The sequence below is a fragment of the Pongo abelii genome, chromosome 9 (genome assembly GCF_028885655.2).
Source record: "Pongo abelii isolate AG06213 chromosome 9, NHGRI_mPonAbe1-v2.0_pri, whole genome shotgun sequence".
Taxonomy (NCBI): domain Eukaryota; kingdom Metazoa; phylum Chordata; class Mammalia; order Primates; family Hominidae; genus Pongo; species Pongo abelii.
This window is the reverse complement of record NC_071994.2, coordinates 72,389,182-72,415,753: the sequence shown is the minus strand read 5'-3', so window position 1 is coordinate 72,415,753 and position 26,572 is coordinate 72,389,182. Positions and strand designations below refer to the sequence as shown.

The 26,572-nt window shown below is 37.1% G+C and overlaps 1 protein-coding gene across 1 annotated transcript; it reads left to right on the top strand.

The window, feature by feature from the left end:
* Positions 1 to 23,608: 23,608 nt before the first annotated feature.
* On the top strand, positions 23,609 to 24,493 carry LOC100461846 (olfactory receptor 52A1-like). Its single transcript, XM_009235455.3, has one exon. The coding sequence runs from the start codon at positions 23,609 to 23,611 to the stop codon at positions 24,491 to 24,493; it is 885 nt and encodes a 294-aa protein (XP_009233730.3).
* The last annotated feature ends 2,079 nt before the right edge of the window (positions 24,494 to 26,572 follow it).

Here is a 26,572-nt window from a genome sequence, read left to right as displayed (position 1 = left end):
ACAGACGTTTGAGCAATGTAGAAAGTAAGGGATGGAGAGGAGAATCATAGTTTCTAAGTATTTCATACCATATTTATTTGCCCAGCACCTCAAACTTCTCTCTGTCAGGGCAAAGGACTTCCCAGCCTCCATTTTTCCTTCTTGTCTCTGTCAGAGATCATCTATTCTTTTCTTCTGCTTCCACTCATGTAAGACACCACTTATATGAAAACAGTTAGATTATTTTAAAGCGTTAGGAGTCATCAAGCTCTTAATCAAGCTCATACCCTGTTGTCTCTTATAGAAAGTGGGTTTGACAATTCTACTGCCTCAGCCTCCCGAGTAACTGGGATTGCAGGCGCCTGCCACCACGCCTGGCTAATTTTGTATTTTCAGTAAAGATGGGGTTTCACCATGCTGACCAGGCTCATCTAGAACTCCTGACCTCAAATGATCCACCTGCCTCGGCCTCCCAAAATGCCGGGATTACAGGCATGAGCCACGGTGCCTGGCCCCCTTTCATGTGTAATCAAATGTAGTATTAAACCAAAACAAACAGGAAATGAGTGGTCTTTCTCCTTACGTTAACATGTATATAAATGTTTAAACTAAAATCTTTATTTTTTCTCATACATCAATAAAGATTTTTAAAATATGGGAAAACAAATATTCAGCCAAAAAAATTTAAATATACACAAAATTGTTAAATATGCATTTTGCTAATTTTTGTTTTTGTCAGTTTTATTGTTGTTATTGTTTTTTTTGCCCTTGATTAAACAATTTTTTAATATTATATGCCATAAAAACTAAAAAAAAAAAAAAGTGGGATTGAGATCATTTAGATGTATATATTTCCCCCATTTAAATTACTACATACTTAGAAAGCCTATAAAGGAGGAAAGCTATAAATATTTACTTTTTTCTTAATCATATTACCTTTTTTTTAACCATACCAAAAAAAATCTGCAAACTTTTTTAGAATATCACCTTTTTATTTCAAATCAGATCTTTTGATGACTGCTTAGAAGAATGGCTAATCTTATACCCGAGGTGATAGAGGAAAGCTCTTTGACTCTAGATCTTTTCTTGTCTTCTAGCTTTCTTCATTTCTATCATCAAGAAGATTTTACTTCTTTTTGTTTTTATCTCTTCCCAATATTTTACTTTCCGTTTCTGCCTTGCCAAAATATCAGGCTCTACAGAAAAAAAATAAAATAAAAAAAAGCTGGGCATAATGGCTCACACCTGTAATCCCAGCACTTTAAAAGGCTGAGGCAGGCAGATTGCTTGAGCCCAGCAGTTTGAGAGCAGGCTAAGTAATTATAAGCTACCATATATTGAATATTTAAATTGTTCCAGACACTAATCTCTTCTATATAGTATCTCATTTAACAATGAAGTGAGGGTTAGTGTTCTTAATTCACAGATGAATAAATTGTGTGTAAGCTACTCAGGCAAGATGCTGCAAATGATAAGTGAGGGATCCAGGATTGGTAGCCAGGCCATCTTTCTGATTCTCAAGCCCTTGATTTTAACCACTTGCTGAATACTAAGAGGTAATCTGATAAAGAAAGACATTATGATAAAGTGGGTGGGGATAAGTATAATATTTATTTTTGCTTTTAGGCTAATAGAAACTTATGGAATCATTAAGGAAATTCTAGTAGTTTTAGCTTATGAGATCTTTTTCTTTCAGTATCCATCATTTCTGGCAACTCATTCATAAGTAACAGAAACATTATCCACATACTTCACCATTCCTTCTACCACATACTCCCAAATATCACATGTTAGCATCAAAGGGAATTTTTTTCAAAATGTTTATGTGGTTTTCTTTTTTTTCTTTTTCTTTCTTTTTTTTTTTTTTTTCTGAGACAGAGTTTTACTCTAGTCACCCAGGCTGGAGTGCAGTGGCACAATCTCGGCTCACTGCAACCTCCAGCTGCCAGGTTCAAGTGATTCTTCTGCCTCAGCCTCCCGAGTAGCAGCGATTACAGGTCCCCGCCACCATGTCTGGCTAATTTTTTATATTTTTAGTAGAGGTGGGGTTTCGCCATGTTAGGCAGGCTGGTCTCAAACTCCTGACCTCAGGTGATCCACCCGCCTCGGCCTCCGAAAGTGCTGGGATTATAGGCGTGAGCCACTACACCTGGCCTGCAATGTTTATTGCTTTGGTCCTTATATGTAGCTGTTCTACCCACAGTCCACTCATTAGTATTGCTGCAGGATCTCAAGCAAAGATATTTTAGTATTTTTCCATTCTATTATATAAGAATTAACACACCATAAATTATTTTTGTACTCCCAAACATGTACTTTCTGTGAAAATAAAGCAGCTGCTCATCTGACATTTTTAAAGAAATTGCTATCCAGAGAGAAAAAGAAACAGAGATTTTTACTATTATTCATAAAGGGCTTCCTTTTTTTAGGATGCATGGATGTGACCAGATGGAGAAAATCTCTTTATGTGAGAAACTGGGATCTGTGTTTAGGTATGGACAGTTTGAAGCAAACTGAGAAATTGTTCAAAAATCAGAGAGTAATAAATAAAACTGAAACTAAAGTTGGAAAAGATTGTGTTTAACGGAATCCCTCCGCAAGGATCATGAGTCAAAATCTGGAAAGACTGTAGAACTAGCGAGGTGTTAAGACGTGGGCATTATATTCAACAGACCTTCAGAATTCAAACCACAGCTCATTACTCATAATATAACATAAAGTTATGTAAAAGAGAAAGTAGGGAGTCAGTTATACAAAGTAGGGTATGAAGTCTTACCCAGAGCCCAAGTGATCCATGGATCTTTAACCTCTGGGAAAATGAACACACACACACACACATAGGCACACACACACCCTCAGTCATGCTAATCCAACTAGCCAGGTTCTGCTTTTGACTACATGCTGTCCTATTTCAAATTGTTCATTTTTTATTGAATTTGATATATTTGTATTCTTCTTTAAAAAAAATATTCTTAGCCTTGGTTATAAAACAAACAAATGAAAAAAAAATCCTCTACATTCTACATTTCTTCTTCCCCTCTACAAATCTGCCCAAAACATAAAATGTAACTGGTCCTTTTTCTCCTTCTCTTGCCTTTTTCTCCTTCCTCAGCCACCGTTTTGGACATGTGGCCCCCTCCACCCACATTCTGTTGTCTACCATCTACCTCCTTGTGCCACCTGCACTCAACCCTATTGTCTATGGTGTAAAAAACAAGAGAATACGGAAGTGTGTGGCACAAATTTTTCTTCTGAATTATGGATCCCAGCAGTGATCTATCAAATGTTTATGACCATGTAAAGAATGCTTTAATTTCCTAGAGATGGAGAGAGTTTGGACCCTGTGTGCTCACGGCTGGAGGTTCACATTATCGTGCTGGGTATCAATTTATTTTTATGACTACATCTAGGTCGACATAAAAAGTGTTCTATTTAAGACTGATATTAGCTCTCTACCAAATTAGTATTTGGCTTCTAATTTAATCTATCATGTCTTTCCATTTATATTATTTGCATTGAATTTGCAGCCTCTATATTCTACATTTCCTCTTCCAACCTACAAAATGGGAGAAAATTTTTGCAACCTACTTATCAGACAAAGGGCTAATATCCAGAATCTATAATGAACTCAAACAAATTTACAAGAAAAAAACAAACAACCCCATCAAAAAGTGGGCAAAGGATATGAACAGACGCTTCTCAAAAGAAGACATTTATGCAGCCAAAAGACACATGAAAAAATGCTCGTCATCGCTGGCCATCAGAGAAATGCAAATCAAAACCACAATGAGATACCATCTCACACCAGTTAGAATGGCAATCATTAAAAAGTCAGGAAACAACAGGTGCTGGAGAGGATGTGGAGAAATAGGAACACTTTTACACTGTTGGTGGGACTGTAAACTAGTTCAACCATTGTGGAAGTCAGTGTGGCGATTCCTCAGGGATCTAGAACTAGAAATACCATTTGACCCAGCCATCCCATTACTGGGTATATACCCAAAGGACTATAAATCATGCTGCTATAAAGACACATGCACACATATGTTTATTGCGGCACTATTCACAATAGCAAAGACTTGGAACCAACCCAAATGTCCAACAATGATAGACTGGATTAAGAAAATGTGGCACATATACACCATAGAATACTATGCAGCCATAAAAAATGATGAGTTCATGTCCTTTGTAGGGACATGGATGAAATTAGAAATCATCATTCTCAGTAAACTATTGCAAGGACAAAAAACCAATCACCGCATGTTCTCACTCATAGATGGGAATTGAACAATGAGAACACATGGACACAGGAAGGGGAACATCACACTCTGGGGACTGTTGTGGGGTGGGGGGAGGGGGGAGGGATAGCATTAGGAGATATACCTAATGCTAAATGACGAGTTAATGGGTGCAGCACACTGGCATGGCACATGTATATATATGTAACTAACCTGCACATTGTGCACATGTACCCTAAAACTTAAAGTATAATAATAAAAAAAAATTTAAAAAAAATTCAAGCTCTCCTTTAACAAACCCCATTTGTGAACAAATTAAAATGATCCAGGGATAAATAACTCATTTTCCGGGACCAGGAGAAGTGTGGCTAATACTGAACACTCTCATAAGATTATTTACTAATGCACACACAACATCAGAAATGATATTTCTTTCAGGAGAATTTCTAAGCCTGATGAAATTGTCTGGTCTCTAGAAGCATATAAAGAAGGAACATCTAATAGTGGTGTGCAGGCAGACTGGTGAATAGGTCACGGAAGATGCAAAAGATCAATGCTGTGTGTCATAGCTTCCATTTCCACCAGAACTAAGTCAGAAATCCTGAAACATCACCATTTGTACCTACTATATAGTTGTAGTACAACTTTTTATGATTGCTTGCTTGTGTTATCTTGACATGTGTTGTAGAACCTCAGGATAATCTAGTTGAACTGCCATTCAGAAGACTGTTACCTGTGTGACCTTATTTCCCCACGTTCATAATTAGATCACCCTTTGGGAAGAGCTGGAGAAATGCAGTTACTCTTCTGTTCCTCCATTCTCTCAATAATCAGAGCCCCCCATTTATTACTGCCTACATTGATTACTTTCCAATGTGTTCAAATAGTTGTGTTCTTTTCCTCTAGATTGTCACAATTTTACAAATGTTTTAATAAAATTTTTAATACCATACCAACTCCATATTTTGTCTGGAATCTCAGTGTCTCACCTTTATAGTCATGGCAAATGTAAAGAAGAACAAAATTGGAAGATGTAGACTATTAGATATAAAGATCTATTATATAGTGTCACAGTACATTTCTTATGATCCAAAAGACCTCTCTGAATTGTATGTTTTTGTGTTTCATTTGTTAGGAAGGCAAAAGGTTGAAGTGGATCAGAATTCTGGTGACACAAAACCTTCTCCTTAACAGACATTCTACTTTCGTTTCCAATTTTAAGCTCTACTTTCTGTGAGCATTTGAACTAGAAGTTGCTAGGCAGCAGGGAGCACACTAATTTTCCCAACCTAATTTTATCAACTCTGAAGTGAATGAAAACTATTATAAGTTACGAAATGTTGTTGTGATTATTTTTTTCTAACCATATTTCACTGAAAAGGCACTCTGCATATTCATAATATGATATTTTTATTAATGCTTCGCTGTACACATGAGCTATAGTATAATTCTTTGTCTTCCAATGATCAATCGATCCAGACTTCTTTACTCGTAGTAAGCCTCATTTCATACCTCATTTTACACACCTCATTTCATAGTTCCAATCTTTGTGCCATTATATTGTGAATTTCTCTTTGTGGATGCTTATCAAGCATCATCCAGTGGCATAACAAATAACAACTTGATGAATAAATACCAAAAGCTACATGCCTATAACTATTTTAATGGCTTTCAAATTTCCTGTAGAACCATCTATTCCAAACCAGCTAGAGAAAGTTATTACTGGGCTTCATAAATCATTTAATGCTAAAATTTTTTGTGCTATATGATTAAAATTATCAGTGAGTTTCCAAGTACAACACGCATTTAAATTCTAAAAAGTGATCTAATTCTGAAAAGTGATCTATTTGTTTATAATATCTTTCACTTTTACATATAGTAAATATCTATTATACATATGTATACACACAGAGAAACACATAGGGAGTATATAAACTATGTATAATATAGACACAAATACACACATATATATGTAGAGAGATCTGTTATAGAAATTTGTTCGCTCAATTATGCAGGCTGAGAGGTCTCATGATCTGCTGTCTGCAAGGTGGGAAACCAGGAATGCTAGTGGTGTATAGTTCAGACTGAGTCTGAAACCCTGAGAATCAGGGGGCCAATGATGTAAGCCCAGGCCTGAGTCCAAAAGCCCAAGAATCAGGAGTGTCAGTGTCTAAGGGTAAGAAGAAATGGATCTCTCACCTCAAGCATAGATTGAATTTACCATTTCTCCAACTTTTTGTTCCATTAAGGTCTTCGACAGATGGGATAACGTCTACTCACATTGGTGAAGGTGATCTTCTTTACTTAGTTTTTTGATTCAAATGCTAATCTCTTCCAGAGACACGCTCACAGACACACTAAGATAAAGTTTAACCAGCTAACTGGGCATTTCTTAGCACAGTCAACTGACACATAAACTTAGACATCACAAGTACCATAAGAAGTATAGGCTAAAGCTACAGACAATATGCACAAAGTATACTGAACATTTCATTTTAAAAAACATAAACATCCCAAATGTCAATTTAGAAAAGCAATATCATATAGTGGTAGTCATAATCACCGTATAAAATGTAGAGTGGAGCGATAGTTCAAACACAAGGAATTTGCAAGTTCACAGTATCTTATTCATTTCAAAAACCAAGTAGCAGTAATTGAACTGAATTCACCTGTTGATACATTTTAACATTATTATGTAAATATTTCAAAGCATCCATTACAGATCCACATACATAATGACTACCATCTTGTCCCACAATATAATTGATCTGTGTATCCTGAATCCAATAAAGAAAAAAGAGAAACCACACTTTGGGCAAGTAACGTTTAATTTAAACAATTATTAACTTTAACAGGGGATTAAAATAATGAGAGACTGGCCACTAAGAAGTGAAGAGAACCCCGCTTAGGTAAACAAAGCAGCCCAGAAGCTCGAACTGGGTGAAGCCTACCACAGCTCAAGGAGGCCTGCCTGCCTCTGTAGGCTCCACCTCTGGGGGCAGGGCACAGACAAACAAAAAGACAGCAGTAACCTCTGCAGACTTCAATGTCCCTGTCTGACAGCTTTCAGGAGAGCAGTGGTTCTCCCAGCACGCAGCTGGAGATCTGAGAACGGGCAGACTGCCTCCTCAAGTGGGTCCCTGACCCCTGACCCCTGAGCAGCCTAACTGGGAGGCACCCCCCAGTAGGGGCAGACTGACACCTCACACGGCCAGGTACTCCCCTGAGACAAAACTTCCAGAGAAACGATCAGACAGCAGCATTCGCAGATCACGAAAATCCGCGGTTCTGCAGACACTGCTGCTGATACCCAGGCAAACAGGATCTGAAGTAGACCTCTAGCAAACTCCAACAGACCTGCAGCTGAGGGTCCTGTCTGTTAGAAGGAAAACTAACAAACAGAAAGGACATCCACACCAAAAACCCATCTGTACAACACCATCATCAAAGACCAAAAGTAGATAAAACCACAAAGATGGGGAAAAAACAGAGCAGAAAAACTGGAAACTCTAAAAAGCAGAGCGCCTCTCCTCCTCCAAAGGAACGCAGTTCCACACCAGCAACGGAACAAAGCTGGAGGGAGAATGACTTTGACGAGTTGAGAGAAGAAGGCTTCAGACGATCAAACTACTCCGAGATACAGGAGGAAATTCAAACCAAAGGCAAAGAAGTTGAAAACTTTGAAAAAACTTTAGACGAATGTATAACTAGAATAACCAACACAGAGAAGTGCTTAAAGGAGCTGATGGAGCTGAAAGCCAAGGCTCAAGAACTACGTGAAGAATGCAGAAGCCTCAGGAGCCGATGCAACCAACTGGAAGAAAGGGTATCAGTGATGGAAGATGAAATGAATGAAGTAAGAAGGGAAGTTTAGAGAAAAAAGAATAAAAAGAAACGAACAAAGCCTCCAAGAAATATGGGACTATGTGAAAAGACGAAATCTGCGTCTGATTGGTGTACCTGAAAGTGACAGGGAGAATGGAACTAAGTTGGAAAAGACTCTGCAGGATATTATCCAGGAGAACTTCCCCAATCTAGCAAGGCAGGACAACATTCAGTTCAGGAAATGCAGAGAACACCACAAAGATACTCCTCGAGAAGTGCAACTCCAAGACACATAATTGTCAGATTCACCAAAGTTGAAATGAAGGAAAAAATGTTAAGGGCAGACAGAGAGAAAGATCGGGTTACCCACAAAGGGAAGCCCATCAGACTAACAGCGGATCTCTCAGCAGAAACTCTACAAGCCAGAAGAGAGTGGGGGCCAATATTCAACATTCCTAAAGAAAATAATTTTCAACCCAGAATTTCATATCCAGCCAAACTAAGCTTTATAAGTGAAGGAGAAATAAAATACTTTACAGACAAGCAAATGCTGAGAGATTTTGTCACCACCAGTCCTACCCTAAAAGAGCTCCTGAAGGAAGCACTAAACATAGAAAGGCACAACCGGTACCAGCCGCTGCAAAATCATGCCAAAATATAAAGACCATCAAGACTAGGAAGAAATTGCATCAACTAATGAGCGAAATAACCAGCTAACATCATAATGACAGGATCAAATTCACACATAACAATATTAACTTTAAATGTAAATGGACTAAATGCTCCAATTAAAAGACACAGACTGGCAAATTGGATACAGAGTCAAGACCCATCAGTGTGCTGTATTCAGGAAACCCATCTCACATGCAGAGACACACATAGGCTCAAAATAAAAAGATGGAGGAAGATCTACCAAGCAAATGGAAAACAAAAAAAGGCAGGGATTGCAATCCTAGTGTCTGATAAAACAGACTTTAAACCAACAAAGATCAAAAGAGACAAAGAAGGCCATTACATAATGGTAAAGGGATCAATTCAACTAGAAGAGCTAACAATCCTAAATACATATGTACCCAATACAGGAGCACCCAGATTAATAAAGCAAGTCCTGAGTGACCTAAAAAGAGACTTAGACTCCCACATAATAATAATGGGAGACTTTAACAACCCATTGTCAACATTAGACAGATCAACGAGACAGAAAGTTAACAAGGATACCCAGGAATTGAACTCAGGTCTGAACCAAGTGGACCTAATAGACATCTACAGAACTCTCCACCCCAAATCAATAGAATATACATTCTTTTAGCACCACACCACACCTATTCCAAAATTGACCACATACTTGGAACTAAAGCTCTCCTCAGTAAATGTAAAAGAACAGAAATTATAACAAACTGTCTCTCAGACCACAGTGCAATCAGACTAGAACTCAGGATTAAGAAACTCACTCAAAACCGCTCAACTACATGGAAATTGAACAACCTGCTCCTGAATGACTACTGGGTACATAATGAAATGAAGGCAGAAATAAAGATGTTCTTTGAAACCAATGAGAACAAAGACACAACATACCAGAATCTCTGGGACACATTCAAAGCAGTGTGTAGAGGGAAATTTATAGCACTAAATGCCCACAAGAGAAAGCAGGAAAGATCCAAAATTGACACCCTAACATCACAATTAAAAGAACTAGAAAAGCAAGAGCAAACACATTCAAAAGCTAGCAGAAGGCAAGAAATAACTAAAATCAGAGCAGAACTGAAGGAAATAGAGACACAAAAAACCCTTCAAAAAATTAATGAATCCAGGAACTGGTTTTTTGAAAAGATCAACAAAATTGATAGACTGCTAGCAAGACTAATAAAGAAAAAAAGAGAGAAGAATCAAATAGATGCAATAAAAAATGATAAAGGGGATATCACCACCGATCCCACAGAAATACAAACTACCATCAGAGAATACTACAAACACCTCTATGCAAATAAACTAGAAATTCTAGAAGAAATGGATAAATTCCTCGACACATACACTCTCCCAAGACTAAAGCAGGAAGAAGTTGAATCTCTGAATAGACCAATAACAGGAGCTGAAATTGTGGCAATAATCAATAGCTTACCAACCAAAAAGAGTCCAGGACCAGATGGATTCACAGCCGAATTCTACCAGAGGTACAAGTAGGAACTGGTACCATTCCTTCTGAAACTATTCCAATCAATAGAAAAACAGGGAATCCTCCCTAACTCATTTTATGAGGCCAGCATCATCCTGATACGAAAGCCGGGCAGAGACACAACAAAAAAAGATAATTTTAGACCAATATCCTTGATGAACATTGATGCAAAAATCCTCAATAAAATACTGGCAAAACGAATCCAGCAGCACATCAAAAAGCTTATCCACCATGATCAAGTGGGCTTCATCCCTGGGATGCAAGACTGGTTCAATATACTCAAATCAATAAATGGAATCCAGCATATAAACAGAACCAAAGACAAAAACCACATGATTATCTCCATAGATGCAGAAAAAGGCCTTTGACAAAATTCAACAATGCTTCATGCTAAAAACTCTCAATAAATTAGGTATTGATGGGACGTATCTCAAAATAATAAGAGCTATCTATGAGAAACCCACAGCCAATATCATACTGAATGGGCAAAAACTGGAAGCATTCCCTTTGAAAACTGGCACAAGACAGGGATGCACTCTCTCACCACTCCTATTCAACATAGTGTTGGAAGTTCTGGCCAGGGCAATTAGGCAGGAGAAGGAAATCAAGGGTATTCAATTAGGAAAAGAGGAAGTCAAATTGTCCCAGTTTGCAGACGACATGATTGTATATCTAGAAAACCCCATTGTCTCAGCTCAAAATCTCCTTAAGCTGATAAGCAACTTCAGCAAAGTCTCAGGATACAAAATCAATGTACAAAAATCACAGGCATTCTTAGACACCAATAACAGACAAACAGAGAGCCAAATCATGAGTGAACTCCCATTCACAATTGCTTCAAAGAGAATAAAATACTTAGGAATCCAACTTACAAGGGACGTGAAGGACCTCTTCAAGGAGAACTACAATCCACTGCTCAGTGAAATAAAAGAGGATACAAACAAATGGAAGAACATTCCATGCTCATGGGTAGGAAGAATCAATATCATGAAAATGGCCATACTGCCCAAGGTAATTTACAGATTCAATGCCATCCCCATCAAGCTACCAATGACTTTCTTCACAGAATTGGAAAAAACTACTTTAAAGTTTATATGGAACGAAAAAAGAGCCCGCATCACCAAGTCAATCCTAAGCCAAAAGAACAAAGCTGGAGGCATCATGCTACCTGACTTCAAACTATACTACAAGGCTACAGTAACCAAAACAGCATGATACTGGTACCAAAACAGAGATATAGATCAATGGAACAGAACAGAGCTGTCAGAAATAATGCTGCATATCTACAACTATCTGATCTTTGATAAACCTGTGAAAAACAAGCAATGGGGAAAGGATTCCCTATTTAATAAATGGTGCTGGGAAAACTGGCTAGCCATATGTAGAAAGCTGAAACTGGATCCCTTCCTTACATCTTTTACAAAAATTAATTCAAGATGGATTAAAGATTTAAACGTTAGACCTAAAACCATAAAAACCCTAGAAGAAAACCTAGGCATTACCATTCAGGACATAGGCATGGACAAGGACTTCATGTCTAAAACACCAAAAGCAATGGCAACAGAAGCCAAAATTGACAAATGGGATCTAATTAAACTAAAGAGCTTCTGCACAGCAAAAGAAACTACGATCAGAGTCAACAGGCAACCTACAAAATGGGAGAAAATTTTCGCAACCTACTCATCTGACAAAGGGCTAATATCCAGAATCTATAATGAACTCAAACAAATTTATAAGAAAAAAACAACCCCATCAAAAAGTGGGCAAAGGATATGAACAGACACTTCTCAAAAGAAGACATTTATGCAGCCAAAAGACACATGAAAAAATGCTCGTCATCACTGGCCATCAGAGAAATGCAAATCAAATCCACAATGAGATACCATCTCACACCAGTTAGAATGGCAATCACTAAAAAGTCAGGAAACAACAGGTGCTGGAGAGGATGTGGAGAAATAGGAACACTTTTACACTGTTGGTGGGATTGTAAACTAGTTCTACCATTGTGGAAGTCAGTGTGGCGATTCCTCAGGGATCTAGAACTAGAAATACCATTTGACCCAGCCATCCCGTTACTGGGTATATACCCAAAGGACTATAAATCATGCTGCTATAAAGACACATGGACACATATGTTTATTGCGGCACCATTCACAATAGCAAAGACTTGGAACCAACCCAAATGTCCAACAATGATAGACTGGATTAAGAAAATGTGGCACATATACACCATGGAATACTATGCAGCCATAAAAAATGATGAGTTCATGTTCTTTGTAGGGACATGGATGAAATTGGAAATCATCATTCTCAGTAAACTATCACAAGGACAAAAAACCAATCACCGCATGTTCTCACTCATAGATGGGAATTGAACAATGAGAACACATGGACACAGGAAGGGGAACATCACACTCTGGGGACTGTTGTGGGGTGGGGGGAGGGGGGAGGGATAGCATTAGGAGATATACCTAATGCTAAATGACGAGTTAATGGGTGCAGCACACCAGCATGGCACATGTATACATATGTAAATAACCTGCACATTGTGCACATGTATCCTAAAACTTAAAGTATAATAATAATAATAATAATAATAAAAAGAAGTGAAGAGAACCCTAAAGGATATAGGATATTGTATATAAGAAATAGCCACTACCCATAGGGTTGAAATAGAGTACCCAAGAATGAAACTCTCCTTCCTTAGTCTGAAATCCACATCTCATTAGAAAAAATATAGATATGGTCATTGAAAAACAGAAAAATGGCTGTGATGCTTTTCTGGTGGAATTTTCCAGAAATCTGCCCTCTAGGCTACCAGGAAAAGCCATACATAGGTTTCTAAGAAAGCTGCTGGTCACTAGTCATTATGTGCTTTGTGCGCTACAGAAGTAGGGCACTGGAGAAGTTATAAGAGCAGCAGGAACCTGCTGGAGACTGAAGGTACCCAAACTGCTAGTCTGGGCAATGATCATATAAGATCCAGGAAGCAAAGCCTTCTCCTCCTGCAATGTTTCACCATGTCCACCTATTGAGAAAGTTTAGCATTGTATCACATGATTATAAAAACAACAACAAAACTAAAAGAGCTGACATCCATTTTTGCAAAGAAGGCAAAAGGAGTGAATTTAGAATTGGAAGACAATCAGTCATTAACCAGCACAGTCTGTATGGCAAGTAATAGAGTTATTGGTACATGCATCTGAAATACAACATGTAAACAGGGCCATGCCAGGCATTTATCTTCAGTGAGGGTAGTACTTGCAGCAGTTCTCACCCTAGAAAGATCACAAAGAGAACTATTCTCTTTGTTTCCTTAAGAGACATGTGTCATTTTAAAAATATCACAGAGGGCAAGATAAGCAAACAGTTTATATTTTATTTCAATATTATTACAAGCAATAGGAGAGAAAATACAGACCAAGTCTGAATACATAGCTCCACTTAAAAAAGGGTGGGAGAGTTCTTAAGAGCTGGCATTGGGGAATTATAGGCCATCTGTGTTTTCTAATTGCTTTACCCACAAGAAAGTAAGCTTTCTCCCATCTTCATTACAAGAAATTGTTTGTTTGTTTTTTTTTTTTTTTGACAGAGTTTCTTTCTGTACCCCAAGCTGGAGTGCAGTGGCACGATCATGGCTCACTGAAACCTCCACCTCTGGGACTCAAGGAATTCTTATGCCTCAGCCTCCTGAGTAGCTGGGACTACAGGCGTGCACCACCATGCCCGGCTAATGTTTTGTATTTTAGTAGAGATGGGGTTTCACCATGTTGCCCAGGGTGGTCTCGAACTCCTGAGCTCAGGCTGTCCACCCGCCTCAGCCTCCCAAAGTGCTGGGATTATAGGCGTAAGACACCGCGCCCGGCCAAGAAGTAGTTTTACAACTTAGAGCAAGATGTCCACCAAAGATAGGCTCTTACCTTGCTTGGCACACAGACTGGAAGATAGGGGCATTATCTTCCTTAATGATTCAATTTCAAAGAGATGGCCCCCAGGTCCTTGAGAAAGACAGTCCTAGATTATAAAATCTAAGAGGTTTTCAAAATAATTATTTATTTATTTATTTATTTATTTATTTATGTTTGAGATGGAGTCTCGCCCTGTTGCCCAGAGTGGAGTACAGTGGTGTGATCTCAGCTCACTGCAACCTCCGCCTCCTGGGTTCAAGCAATTCTCCTGCCTCAGCCTCCCGAGTAGCTGGGACTACAGGCAAGTGCCACCATGCCCAGCTAATTTTTTGTATTTTAGTAGAGACGAGGTTTCACCGTGTTACCCAGGCTTGTCGTGAACTCCTGAACTCAGGCAGTCTGCCCTCCTTGGCCTCCCAAAGTGCTTGGATTACAGGCGTGAGCCACTGTGCCCAGAAAATATTTACATCTTAAAGTGGCTGAGAAAGCATATACAATTATAAATTTCCTAAGGTAGTACTCTAAGGAAAGGGAGATCAGGGAAAGCCTATGTAAGGTTTAGTTAAGCTGAAGAGAGCTTTAACTCCTCCTTGGTCACATCTTACATATAAAGAAGTGAAAATTAAATAGTACATGTGGATTCTGCATGCTCTATAACCCTCAAGAGCCAAAATGTATCTTGGCAGATCTCAAGAGAATAGGGTTAGGGGCCCACAAGGAGGGTACAGGTGAATTAGTGGATACCAAACTAGTGAGGCCAAAAGACATGATTACCACATGATAAACATAATTCCTTCATAGAATTTGTAGTCCAGGTATAATTTACCAATCAGATTTTATATTCTTACAATAAGTAATAATGCCTGGTAACACAGTTATGGGGCTATGGATCCATCTTCAGGGGACTAGATCTATAAAGCTATTCTTTTATAGATTTTTCCCTTGGAAACAGGAAAAGGTTTAGGTACTTTTTATTTCTGTTACTTCCACTTGTAAACTTTGATTAACACCTTAAATTAAAAAAAAATAAAAAGCAATGTTCTTGATCATATGCATTTGTATCTAATAGGTCATTAATATCCTCTTCACAACCTGATGAATCATATTATTATCTAGCCAATTAATTTGTCTAGGCCCTGAATACCTTTTGATGTCAGGTATCACAAGCAAGTTTACAATGACTATCATTTACAAAAGGAATAGTGCATTAAACCATAAAACAACATAACTTTTACCACTTTTATAAAAATGATAAATGCACTGACGTCATTATTAAAAAGGGGTTTTATCAAGTCTTAGGACATAATCATATTCCAGTCACAAAATAAAATATAGTTCATATTCTTCTGGCTTGAACTTTTAAAACATCAAGTAAAAGTCTCTCATTTTAGTAATTTTGTGTGTCTACATCTCCAATGTTTCTCTGCTAGATGATAGCATGGTAGCAGAGCATGTTGTTTAGATTTTAATATAGAGTGTAGTTATGCAAGAGAAGAGTCAGAGCCAAAGGGGATTTTGTGCAGGTGCATGGACAATGCTGTATTGTTTCTGCTTATGCCACTGACATTATTCTTGTCGCCCCTAGAACATCATGTAGGTTGAACTCATACTATCACTATTGCAGCTGTGATTGAAGTCTAGATGGCCTAAAGAAATTTCAAGCACTCAGGTGGGCACACAGAAATTCCTAGGTGATTCTACATTAGCTGGTGCTTTGGTGGAATAAAAATCTCATCATCTCCAGACTCTGGAACCATTGATAAATATATATGGTCTGCAGGACTGACTGCTCAGCTTCCTCTCCTGCAGTTATCCTAGCCCGGTTGGCTGGTATTTAGCAGTTTGATTTACCTGTCTCATGGAGGGGACTTTCAGGCACATCCCAGTATGAATGAGACTCAAAGCCTGTTGGTCTACAGGCTTGCAGGCACACTCTCCCACCTGCACTCAAATATCCTGTCTTGGTTTGGACTGTGACTGCCATATACCCCAGTGGCATTTTCATTCACATCAGGCTAGATATACCTGAGTTTATTGACAGGCTCATTTCATGGTCCATAGGTAGAGATGATAAGTCTGTCAGCAAAATTTCCTTCATTAGTTGTTTTTTTTTTCTGGGCTTTTATCCTAGATGTGAGTAATTATTAGGTCATAGTGGGGGAGATTATGCCTGAAACACCTTTCCCATTTCACCAGCTAGGTCAATTGTTTCATTGTATATCTGAAGTTATTTTATTCCATGGTGCACAGTACCATTCTGTGACTGTAAGGCAATATTCCTGACTCACGGACAATAAAGCTGTCATTACTACTGCACCCAGGTAGTTACTTCAAGTAAATGGTTAGGTTATTTCTTTCACTTATACTATTAAACAAAACTTTAAACAGTGAGTGAGTGCTTTACTCTTTTAGTCATCTTAGATTTTTTTTTTTTTTACCTCAAACCTGTTCATCTAATCCTCCACTAAGCCATTCACATTGCTAGATCAATTCATTATTCTGCTAAATGTTCCAAGTGTGGTAGATTATTATTTCACTTACAAATATCTTTGTGAAATAAGATTTTTCAGACAACAAACAGTATAATCATATAGAAGAGAGTAAGATTGCCCAGAATTCAGGAAGAGGGACTTTCAAAATAAAAGCAAATGTTTCTTTCAAATCCCGTCTCTACATAATATCTTCCCTAAACTTCTCGAAGTTCAGGAAGCTGCACAGAGTATGCCCATAAAAGCCCTAGGTAAGCTGTATCAATAAGCAATAGCATTTACATTATTACAATATTTTTCATTTTTTATGAAGTTTTATCTAAGCAGGTGTTCTGTATTCTCAGTATAGAATATTTGTATTATATGTATCTACACACCTACACTATAATATAACTTTGGGTCATCGGATGACTAATCAAAATGTTTCTACTACTAGACATAGTAAGTTACCTAAGTCTTACATTTGAAATTATGATTATTATTATACTATAGATTTTTCTTTTTTTGAGACAGTCTCACTCTGTCACCCAGGCTGGAATTCAGTGGCAACATCACGGCTCATCAGTGCGTTGATTTCTCAGGCTCAGGTTATTCTCCCACCTCAGCCTCCCAAGTAGCTGGAACCACAGGTGCACACCACCTCACCTCGCTAATTTTTGTATTTTTTGTAGAGATGGAGTTTCACCATGTTGCCCAGGCTGGTCTTGAACTCCTGGGCCTAAGCGATCCTCCTGCCTTGGCCTCCCAAAGTGCTGGGATTGCAGGCATGTGCCACCATGCCTGGCCTACTATAGACTTAAAGCAGAGACAAAAATAGCTGACTAATGCCAAGTGTATAATCTATAAAATGGATCATGTATGAATAATTATCTGAGTAGGACAAAGTTACAACACAATGCAGTAAAGAACAGTTTTTTTTTTCTTTTGAGCATACGATGTTGAGTAAATAAAATAAAATATTTATATGAACCTCCAACCCCTGAAAATAAAAGTCAAGTGTAGATTTAGTTTATATCTACACGTGAATGGTAAAATGATAAAGCTGTAAGTGAAAATGTGGAGGATTTATTTATGACTTTGGAATAAGCAAATGAATCATAAATCGAATACAAAAACATAAACTTTGGGAAAAACATTAAAAAATTGGACTTTATAAAAAATAAGAATTTTTGCTTATCTAAAAACCCTATTCAGTGAAAAGGAAATAATGTACACTGTACATATAATTTAGATAGAATATATAGATACGTTAAATTGTATTAAATCTCCAGGTCAATTCATAGATAATACACATTTTGGGTGTGTGTGTGTGTGTGTGTGTGTAGTGTCTTAAATCCATTTGCTTGGTAAATATTTCTATGTATTTAGGTTCTTTTTTAGTGTGTGGTAGTTTTGAACAGACAGATTCTACACATAGATTGTAGGTTATTATCTAAGATGTTACTTTTCTAGCTATTGGAAATATACTTTAAAATCTGATTTGCATTTTTATTGATAATATATTAAAATATAATTGATTTTGTACATTGACCTTTTATCCTGGTAACCTGATGAACTCAGTCAGTTTCAGGAGAATTTTTTAGATGCCTTGATATTTTCCATGTAGGCAATCATATTATCTGCAAATAGAGATGACTATTTCTCCCATTCCAATCTGAATGGATTTTATTCATTTTTCTATCTTTGTTGCATATGTTAGGTTTTCAATTATGACATAGTATTGGAGTGGTAAGAATAAACATCCTTATGCTGTTCTTAATCATAGGGAACAAACATTGTCTTTTACCATTAAATATGATGTTAACTCTAAGTGTTTCCTATACGCCCTTTACATTTTGAAGTGCCTATTTTACTCCTATTTTTCTTATGATTAAATATGTATTTTAAAATTTTTTATCAAGACCGGCCATCAATTTGTTTTGTCTTTTTGCATCTATTGATGTGATTATGTAAGTGCTTCCTTTGTTAATTTTCTTAATATGTTGGATTATACTGATGGAATTTCAATTTAATAAGCCATGCACTCCTAGAATAAATCTTACTGTTTTGATGTTAATTGTGTAACAAGTTTTGAATATTTACCTTTCCTGTAGACAAAAAAAAATTGCCCACATAGTTTGCTAACTATAAACATGGGTGAACTTAATAAGGTGATGAAGAGTAAATTCAATAGAGATAAAGGAAACAATGTAATGTTAGAATGAAAAGACGGGTAATGGGAAGTGAGGAAAAGAGGAAATCAAAGACAGCCTCTTTCAAAACCTTTGCTGTGGTGAAAAGAGTGAGATAGTTCTCTAGATTTCTTTTAGTTTCAATAGATGACATTTTTCAAGACTGAAAATACTTATCTGTTTAAGGAAGGGACAGATAGAGAAGGATACTTGAAGATACAGAACAGAAGAAAAATGATGGATCCCTGATCGAGAAGTGATTGATAAAGAGAGAAGAAGAAGAAAATGCTTAACAAGGGCAGGGTACCACAAAGGGACAAAATGAAGAAGGCCAGATATTTGCAGAATAGATTTTAAAAGATGAGTAGAAAGGAAAACAGATGTGATCAATTTTGAAGCCTATTTGTGGAGAAGTTGCTTCGACATAGATCTAGAAGGAAAAAAAAAAGAAAAAGTAAGGAAGAAAAAGCTATCTCTTAATTATAGTGAATATTGAGTGTGTAAGGTATATATTGTTCTGGGACACACAGTCATCGGTTTCTTACACAGTCCTAGAAGTTTAATCATAGAACTAACAAATGAAACATTACCTGATGGTTGAGGTTAGGGAATTGGTTCATCCTTAGTTACAACCTTAAGTGTAATTCATTACAGATTACATTACATCATATTTCAACTGACACACCAGGTCCTGCATCTGAGAGTAAAGAAGAAAACACTAAGTAATACAAAATGATATTGCACACAATTAATGGGATTCAATGGCAAAGAAATATATTACAATAAATTTGTGGTTAGAAAACTAACATTATATTTGAAGTATTACCCTAAATTCCCTGAAACTCATCACCTAGATATCTTGAGTAGAATACTCTGATAGTAGAGTTGCATAAATGGTCACTGCAAAGTTTCATACATATTGCCAAAGAGAGTGTGCAAAGTGGTGTCAAAATGGAACAAAGTAGAGAATGATGCATTCTCAAATTGGACTAAATCACATTAATAAATGTGATTTTAAAAACCTTGCAAAGTGCTATGATGGTTTCAAATAATTTTAGTAGTAATAATAGTGGTATTAATAGTAATAGTAGTAGTTGTAGCTATATGAGTTGCCCCTGTAGTATCATTATATTCGCAAACATAAAAGGTACTATTTTGTTTCCTTACATTATAAGCTTTGCCACAGGCCAGAAAGTCGACCAAATGACTGTCTTCTGCATTTCCAGTTTACAAATTCTCCATTTCTCAGATATTTTTCCCACACTTCAAATGATCCCACGATTTGATATTTCCTGTTTCCTATTCCTTGGAAACAGCTTCTAATGAGGTAACTGAGTGCTTCTTGCTATGTGGTTTTAAGCAATAGATATCTTTCTCACACAAAGTAAGGTTGAGTTTCAGAAAAGTAATGACCGAGTCTCCAGGGGCAAGGTCAGCAGCATTATCCTGGGATCAGCTCAGAATTTAAGAAAAGACAAGAAGATAAACAGTTAAGGGCAGATGATGAAAGACACTAAGCTATTCATTCATTCATATCTTTCCAAATCCAAAATCTGGCAGGAAAAAGCTGTTTAATCCATTGTCTTTACGTTCCAGGTAGCTGTCTATTTATCTGGGTGAGTTTCTTCTCCTTGCTTTGGGACCTGTTTATTGCTAAGAGTTTCTCACTGTAGCAAATTTTAAGAGGAAGTAGGAGGATTATTGAGTCAGATTAACTTTATCCTGTATCTCTCAATAACAAATTTTTCTATGGTATGGCCATCTTCTTTCTCTTCTCCCCTGCCCCCAGGCATTTTCTTGGTTTGTTTTATAAACAATATGAGAGATGAACTAGTTTCATGTTGTTCAAAGATGGAAGAGATGCAAAGGTAATTTAGTACCATATTATTAATTGCATGTGGAGGAAATTTAATGGACACACTCCAGCTAATTAGTAGCAACAGCAGGGTATGAACAAGGTTTCCAGGATCCCCTTCCAAATTTTATGTACAAAGTACTTATATATACATTGATTGGTTTATTAAAATTTTTTTAATAAAAAGATAATTTGTGGTTTGAAAGTATGTATGGAGGGATGGGTCTGTGTGTCTGTGTCTGTGTAGTTTGAGCAGAAGTGTTTCAAAATGTCGAGAGAATTTCAAAGATAGGAGCAACCTATTGTCTTTGGTAGCTTTGTTGTCTGGTCCTACTGACACATTGATTCCAGCTCATGTTCCATCTCCTGAAATCCAAATTTCTCTGTATCAGAGACATTAACACCTTGTGTTTTTGTCTCTTGTCTTATACTTTACTCCACCTCCATTTAAGAAATCCTCTTATTTCTTTCTCCTTCGCTTTCCTTCCAAGCCCAGGAATGAACATTTTCTGATCTGAGTATTATAGAAAGCTAAATTGCACAAAATGCATACCTTTGCTGTTACAGAAGAAATTTTTAACATAAACTCTTTTTAAAAAAAAATGTTGTGCATGTACATACTTTTCCCATCTACCTACTAAAACCTTAAAGGAGGATATGATTATTTCTCAGATGAAATTACCAAATTAGTTTAAATTGTGGAATTTATTGACTCCATCAAGGTCTGTACATAATTGGGATATCAGTTTTCTATTGTGACAGTGATCATTTGTTCTACTTACATGAATATACAGTCTTACAGATCTAACTAAGAAAAGCCATTAAACTTTAGGAAATTCATCTTCTAGTGGTACTTTCTTATTTTTATCAATTCTTTGTTCAAAAAAAATGTTCTCATTTCTCTATTTGGTTTTACATTCCCTCAAGAAGCCAGTAGTATGTCTTCCTCCTCAGAGAAGTTTATCACAGGCTCTGACAAGCACTAGCTACCAGACATTGGATAGTTACTCTTTTCCATGAAATTTGTGCTGAGAATTTCATATATAATCTTACTTAGTTCTCCCAATAATCCGGTGGGTTAAGTGATATTATCCCCCTCTCCATTTATAGTCAGATAAATAGTAGAACCTACATTAGATGATATTTTATATTTCTAAATTCATATTGCATCATTTTACATACTATACTACATAGGATAAAATTAATTTGACAAACGCATTATCATATATTACGGTGAACCTGGAGCTAATGTTTACTCTCCTTACATCACCAGGCAATGTAAACATAAATATCTAGGAAATATTATCTTTGTAGCTCCTGTAGGCTCTGCCTTTAACAACTTGTTCCACTTCAACAACACATATTTAGGTTTATCAGCAATCACTTTTAGGCAATCTGCCACTCTTCACCTGACATCATTTTATATGGGCATCAAGGGAAATTTCTTTTTATAAAATTTCTAATTGTTTTAATCTGTATCTCTTTATTTCCTTGGACACAGCCTACTGATACGTGTGGCTACAGAAGGTCATATAACAAGATTTCCTCCTCTTCATTAACTATTAAGACATTTTATATTTTATTACACTGGGGGCTTTCTAGTTATATCCATATATGTATTCATACAAACTGTGAACCATTCAATTTTTTCTATTATTTTACAGAAGCAATCACTTCAGTTTTCTTTCAAAGAAAAAAATGTATAAAAATCCAATTCAGAGTGATGCTCCCCATTCAGTCAATATATTTGGCTATGACACAATCATAAGGAAGATGAAATTAAACTGTTGTGTCATTTTAAGCTTGCAGAATAATGAAAAGAAAAAAAAGAGAGAGATGATATAAGGTTGTTTTAAGCTTTAAGTAGAGGGTTACCAAAGAAATAGAGCAGGCATATTGTTCAAAGATCAGAAGTTGGGTGCATGTGAAGGTAAACAATATATTCAAAGGTGTCAGAAATTATTTTCACTGACAACAGGTATTGATAAAGTAAAAAAGGCACATAAGTTGAGCCCCATTATAAACAACAGAGCTCTGCCCTTTTACATCTGAGACATATTAATATTATCAAAAAATTTAAGTTATAGGGATTATACAACAGGCCAGTATTTGTGGCCTGTTTCCTATCCCAATTTATGGTTTCTTTTAATCCAATTGACCTCTTATCTATCTTCTCAATTTTCTGTCTCCTCTAAGATCTGTGACTACTTACATACATGCCCTTCCACCTCATTCCGCTTACACATCAACTTTGAAAACTCACAGGCCAGGTTTAACTCAGTGAGTCAAAAATGCCCAGCCACTACTGGTAAAAGAATAACATGTACTTATCACTTTTAAGAAACTGAATAATTGGCCTGCACATAGGTAATTCAGGCAATATTTGTTGGAAGAACAAGCCTCTCACTTCCCTATGTGAAGGCAGTTCCTATGATGTGACGAGAAGAATTGTATTCCCTAAACCAGAGAAAATGGAAAAGACTGGGAAAGGCATGCACTACCTGAAGATTCTGAGCTTTCAACTAAGACAAGGATATGGATTGAGGATTTGTATTATGACTTCAAGTGTCACAGAGGAATTCCACCTAATCCAAAATGTGTCTGGAGTTTGGAGATGAATATGGACAAAAAAGTTAATGTTGCCATTTATGAGACCATTTGAGAAGACACTGAAGACTAGCATAATTAATACTCTTAGAATCATAGTCTCCATTTCTACAGTTACTAGGTGATCAACACTGAATCATATTCCTCATTCACAAATACCCACATTAGCTTTGGGAAAAGCCAAGAGCTCCATTCTGAAATAAACCTAAATTTACACCCAAAGATTCAGTCACATGGTTACATTTCCATCCATGTTTTTCATGTTCTGAGAGGAAATATGAGGAAGGTGTTCTTCCTTCCCTTTCATAATTTTTCTCTGAATCTGTATCAGAATCAGTGGTGAGTAAAAGATTTACCAGACTCATGGGATCCACCAACATGTCATATTTGAACCCAAAGACAGTGACCCTGATTGGGATTCCTGGACTAGAACATGTGCAATTTTGGATTGGGTTTCCCTTCTTTGGCGTGTGCCTGGTGGCCCTGCTGGGCAACGTCTTTTTGCTAATCATTATCTCTACAGAACACAGTCTACACAAACCCATGTACATCTTTCTGGCAGTATTGGCAGCCACTGACCTAGGTCTCTGTGTAGCCATTGCTCCTAAGATGTTGGCCATCTTCTGGTTTGATTCTTGTTCCATGGCCTTCGATGCCTGCCTCACCCAACTCTTCTTCATTCATGCCTTGCAGGGTATGGAATCTGGCATCCTGTTGGCGATGGCCTTTGATCACTATGTGGCCATCTGTGATCCACTGAGACACACATCCATCCTCACACCTTTCTTTCTATTTCGGGTGGTGCTGATGGTGGCAATCCACGCAACAATGCTTGTTGGAATTCTACCCATTCTACTTAAACGGCTGCAACTTTTCCACTCTGTGGTTATTGTCCATTCCTACTGTGAACACATGGCTGTAGTCAAGCTGGCTGCAGAAGATGTGCATATTAACAAATCATTTGGGCCCTTTGTGGCTTTTGCAATTCTAGGTTTTGACATGATCTTTGTCTTCATCTCCTACATTCTGATTTTTCAGACTGTTTTTCGTCTTCCCCAAAAAGAGGCACAAATCAAAGCATTTAGCACTTGTACAGCTCATATTATTGTCTTTCTGGAGTTCTATATCCTCACTTTTTTTTCCTTCTTCAGCCATCGTTTTGGTCACGTATCAGCCTATGCCCACATTCTCTTGTCTACCATCTATCTGCTTGTGCCCCTGCCCTTAACCCCATTGTCTATGGAATGAAGACCATGGAGATTCACATGCGGGTTGCTCAGATTTTCATTATAAAGCCAGATACCCAGAAATGATCCAACAGGTGATATGTAAGAGGAAAAACATGCATTATCTGTTTAAACTTAAGTTTAAGCTGAAAATTCCTTGTATTATGTGTGGCTATTTTGGTGAGATATTTACATTGCAATGATCTCCCCTAAAGAATATATATTCCTTAAACAAGAGCAGTGAAAACATGAGATAAATGTGGAGACATATGTTATATACATGTAAAATAAAATTCCTAACATCCCTCCATTCCTTCTCCCTTAATCTTTTATTTTTGCCTTTTTTTCTTCCGTCTTATTTACTTTTTTTTTCTTCCTTTATATAAACATATCCATTGTCCAAGCTGCAGTTTACCCTTTGGATGTACAGCAGTGACAAAGATATATTTCATGATTTCAAAGGTTCACAGTATACTGATGCTATAAAAATATTGAGCAGACTGGGCATGGTGGCTCATGCCTGTAATCCCAGCACTTTGGGATGCTGAGGCGGGCAGATCATGAGGGCAGGAGTTTGAGACCAGCCTGACCAACATGGGGAAACCCTGTCTCTACTAAAAACACAAAAATTAGCTGGGCGTGGTGGCGGGCGCCTGTAATCCCAGCTACTCGGGAAGCTGAGGCAGGAGAATCACGTGAACCTAGGAGGCAGAGGTTGCAGTGAGCCAAGATTGCTCCACTGCACTCCAGCCTGGGCAACAGAGTGAGACTCAGTCTCAAAAAAAAAAAAAAAAGTAAATATAATTTAATGTTATTTAGGCTATCATAAGATAAAAATAATGGATTTAGTTTCACATGTCCAAAGCAACTAATCTAGATTTTAGAAGTAATGAAAGAAGGCCTCAAAAAGGAAGTCATGGCACATGTGATATTTGAATAATAAATTTTACTTCAGCTGATGAAATGCTATTTGCCATAATTTTAAATCAGTCTTAAAGCACTTAGTATCATTATGACTCTTGTAAATGTGAGAAGACGTGTGCAGGTGTGTGTGAATCTGACATCCTTGAACACCCAAGTAATGAAAAGCAAGCTCATCTCTGGTTTCATCAGTGATCAAAATATAAAAATCATTCTGCAGAAGGAGATTATGTATCAATATACCATTCTTCTCTTACTTGGTTTGACTTAACTGCACAAATATAGTTCGTTCATTATGTAAGCAACAATTCAACTTTTCAGAGTTGTCATTTAATGGCATAGCTCATTATGTCCTCGAAAGGTGCCCATTCTCTGTATATGCAGTGTTGCAACTCACGATGCACTTATTTTTTTGCTAAAATATCATTAGGAGATACTTTGAAAAGTTTTGAAATGTAATGTATTAGATTGATCAAACACTGTGATGAAGGACATGTAACAGTGTCTTTTCTCCTATTATCCTCACAGCTTGAAAGGACTTACAAACTAGTGAAAAAATGTCAAGACACTGAAGTTCAACTACATATTCCTTAGTCTCCTTTTCATGTCAGACCTCCCTCTCCAGGGCCTCTAGGGCTTAATAGCATATACACCAACACAACTACCACCACATGAGCATCAATAATGCCAGCAAATTTGTCTCTCCTCTTACCGGAGTGGTTTGGCTCCCTCTTTTTGATAGTCATGTTAATGGCTTATACTGTTATTTAGAGTAGAAAATGAATATCAAAATGTATCTTATGATGGTCTCAATCTAGAAATGGGAGATTATAGCATAAGTGCATCTTAATAAGAGTTCTCACAAAATCAAACCAAAGCAAGAATTTTAGTGTAAGTGGTATATTTTGGAACTGATCCAAGGAAAAACAAAACATGTGGGAGAGGGAGCAAGTAAGACAGTGAAGGGAAAAGAAGCAATAAAATGTACAAAACTAACAAGTTATTGCTGTTAATTATCAGTGTTCTTGCATGCTAGCGGTCCTTGAAAAAGTTATAAAAAGGACACCTCCAAGTTGTTCCAATTAATGGCTAGAAATGTGGGGTGTTTAATCCAGTGATCTCCACCCTTGTTTGATCAAAACTCCATAATTCCTGAAATACTAGATTCCCAATATTTCTC

Coding starts and splice junctions, on each gene's coding strand:
- LOC100461846 (XM_009235455.3), top strand. CDS start 23,609: ATGGGATCCACCAACATGTCATATTTGAACCCAAAGACAGTGACCCTG.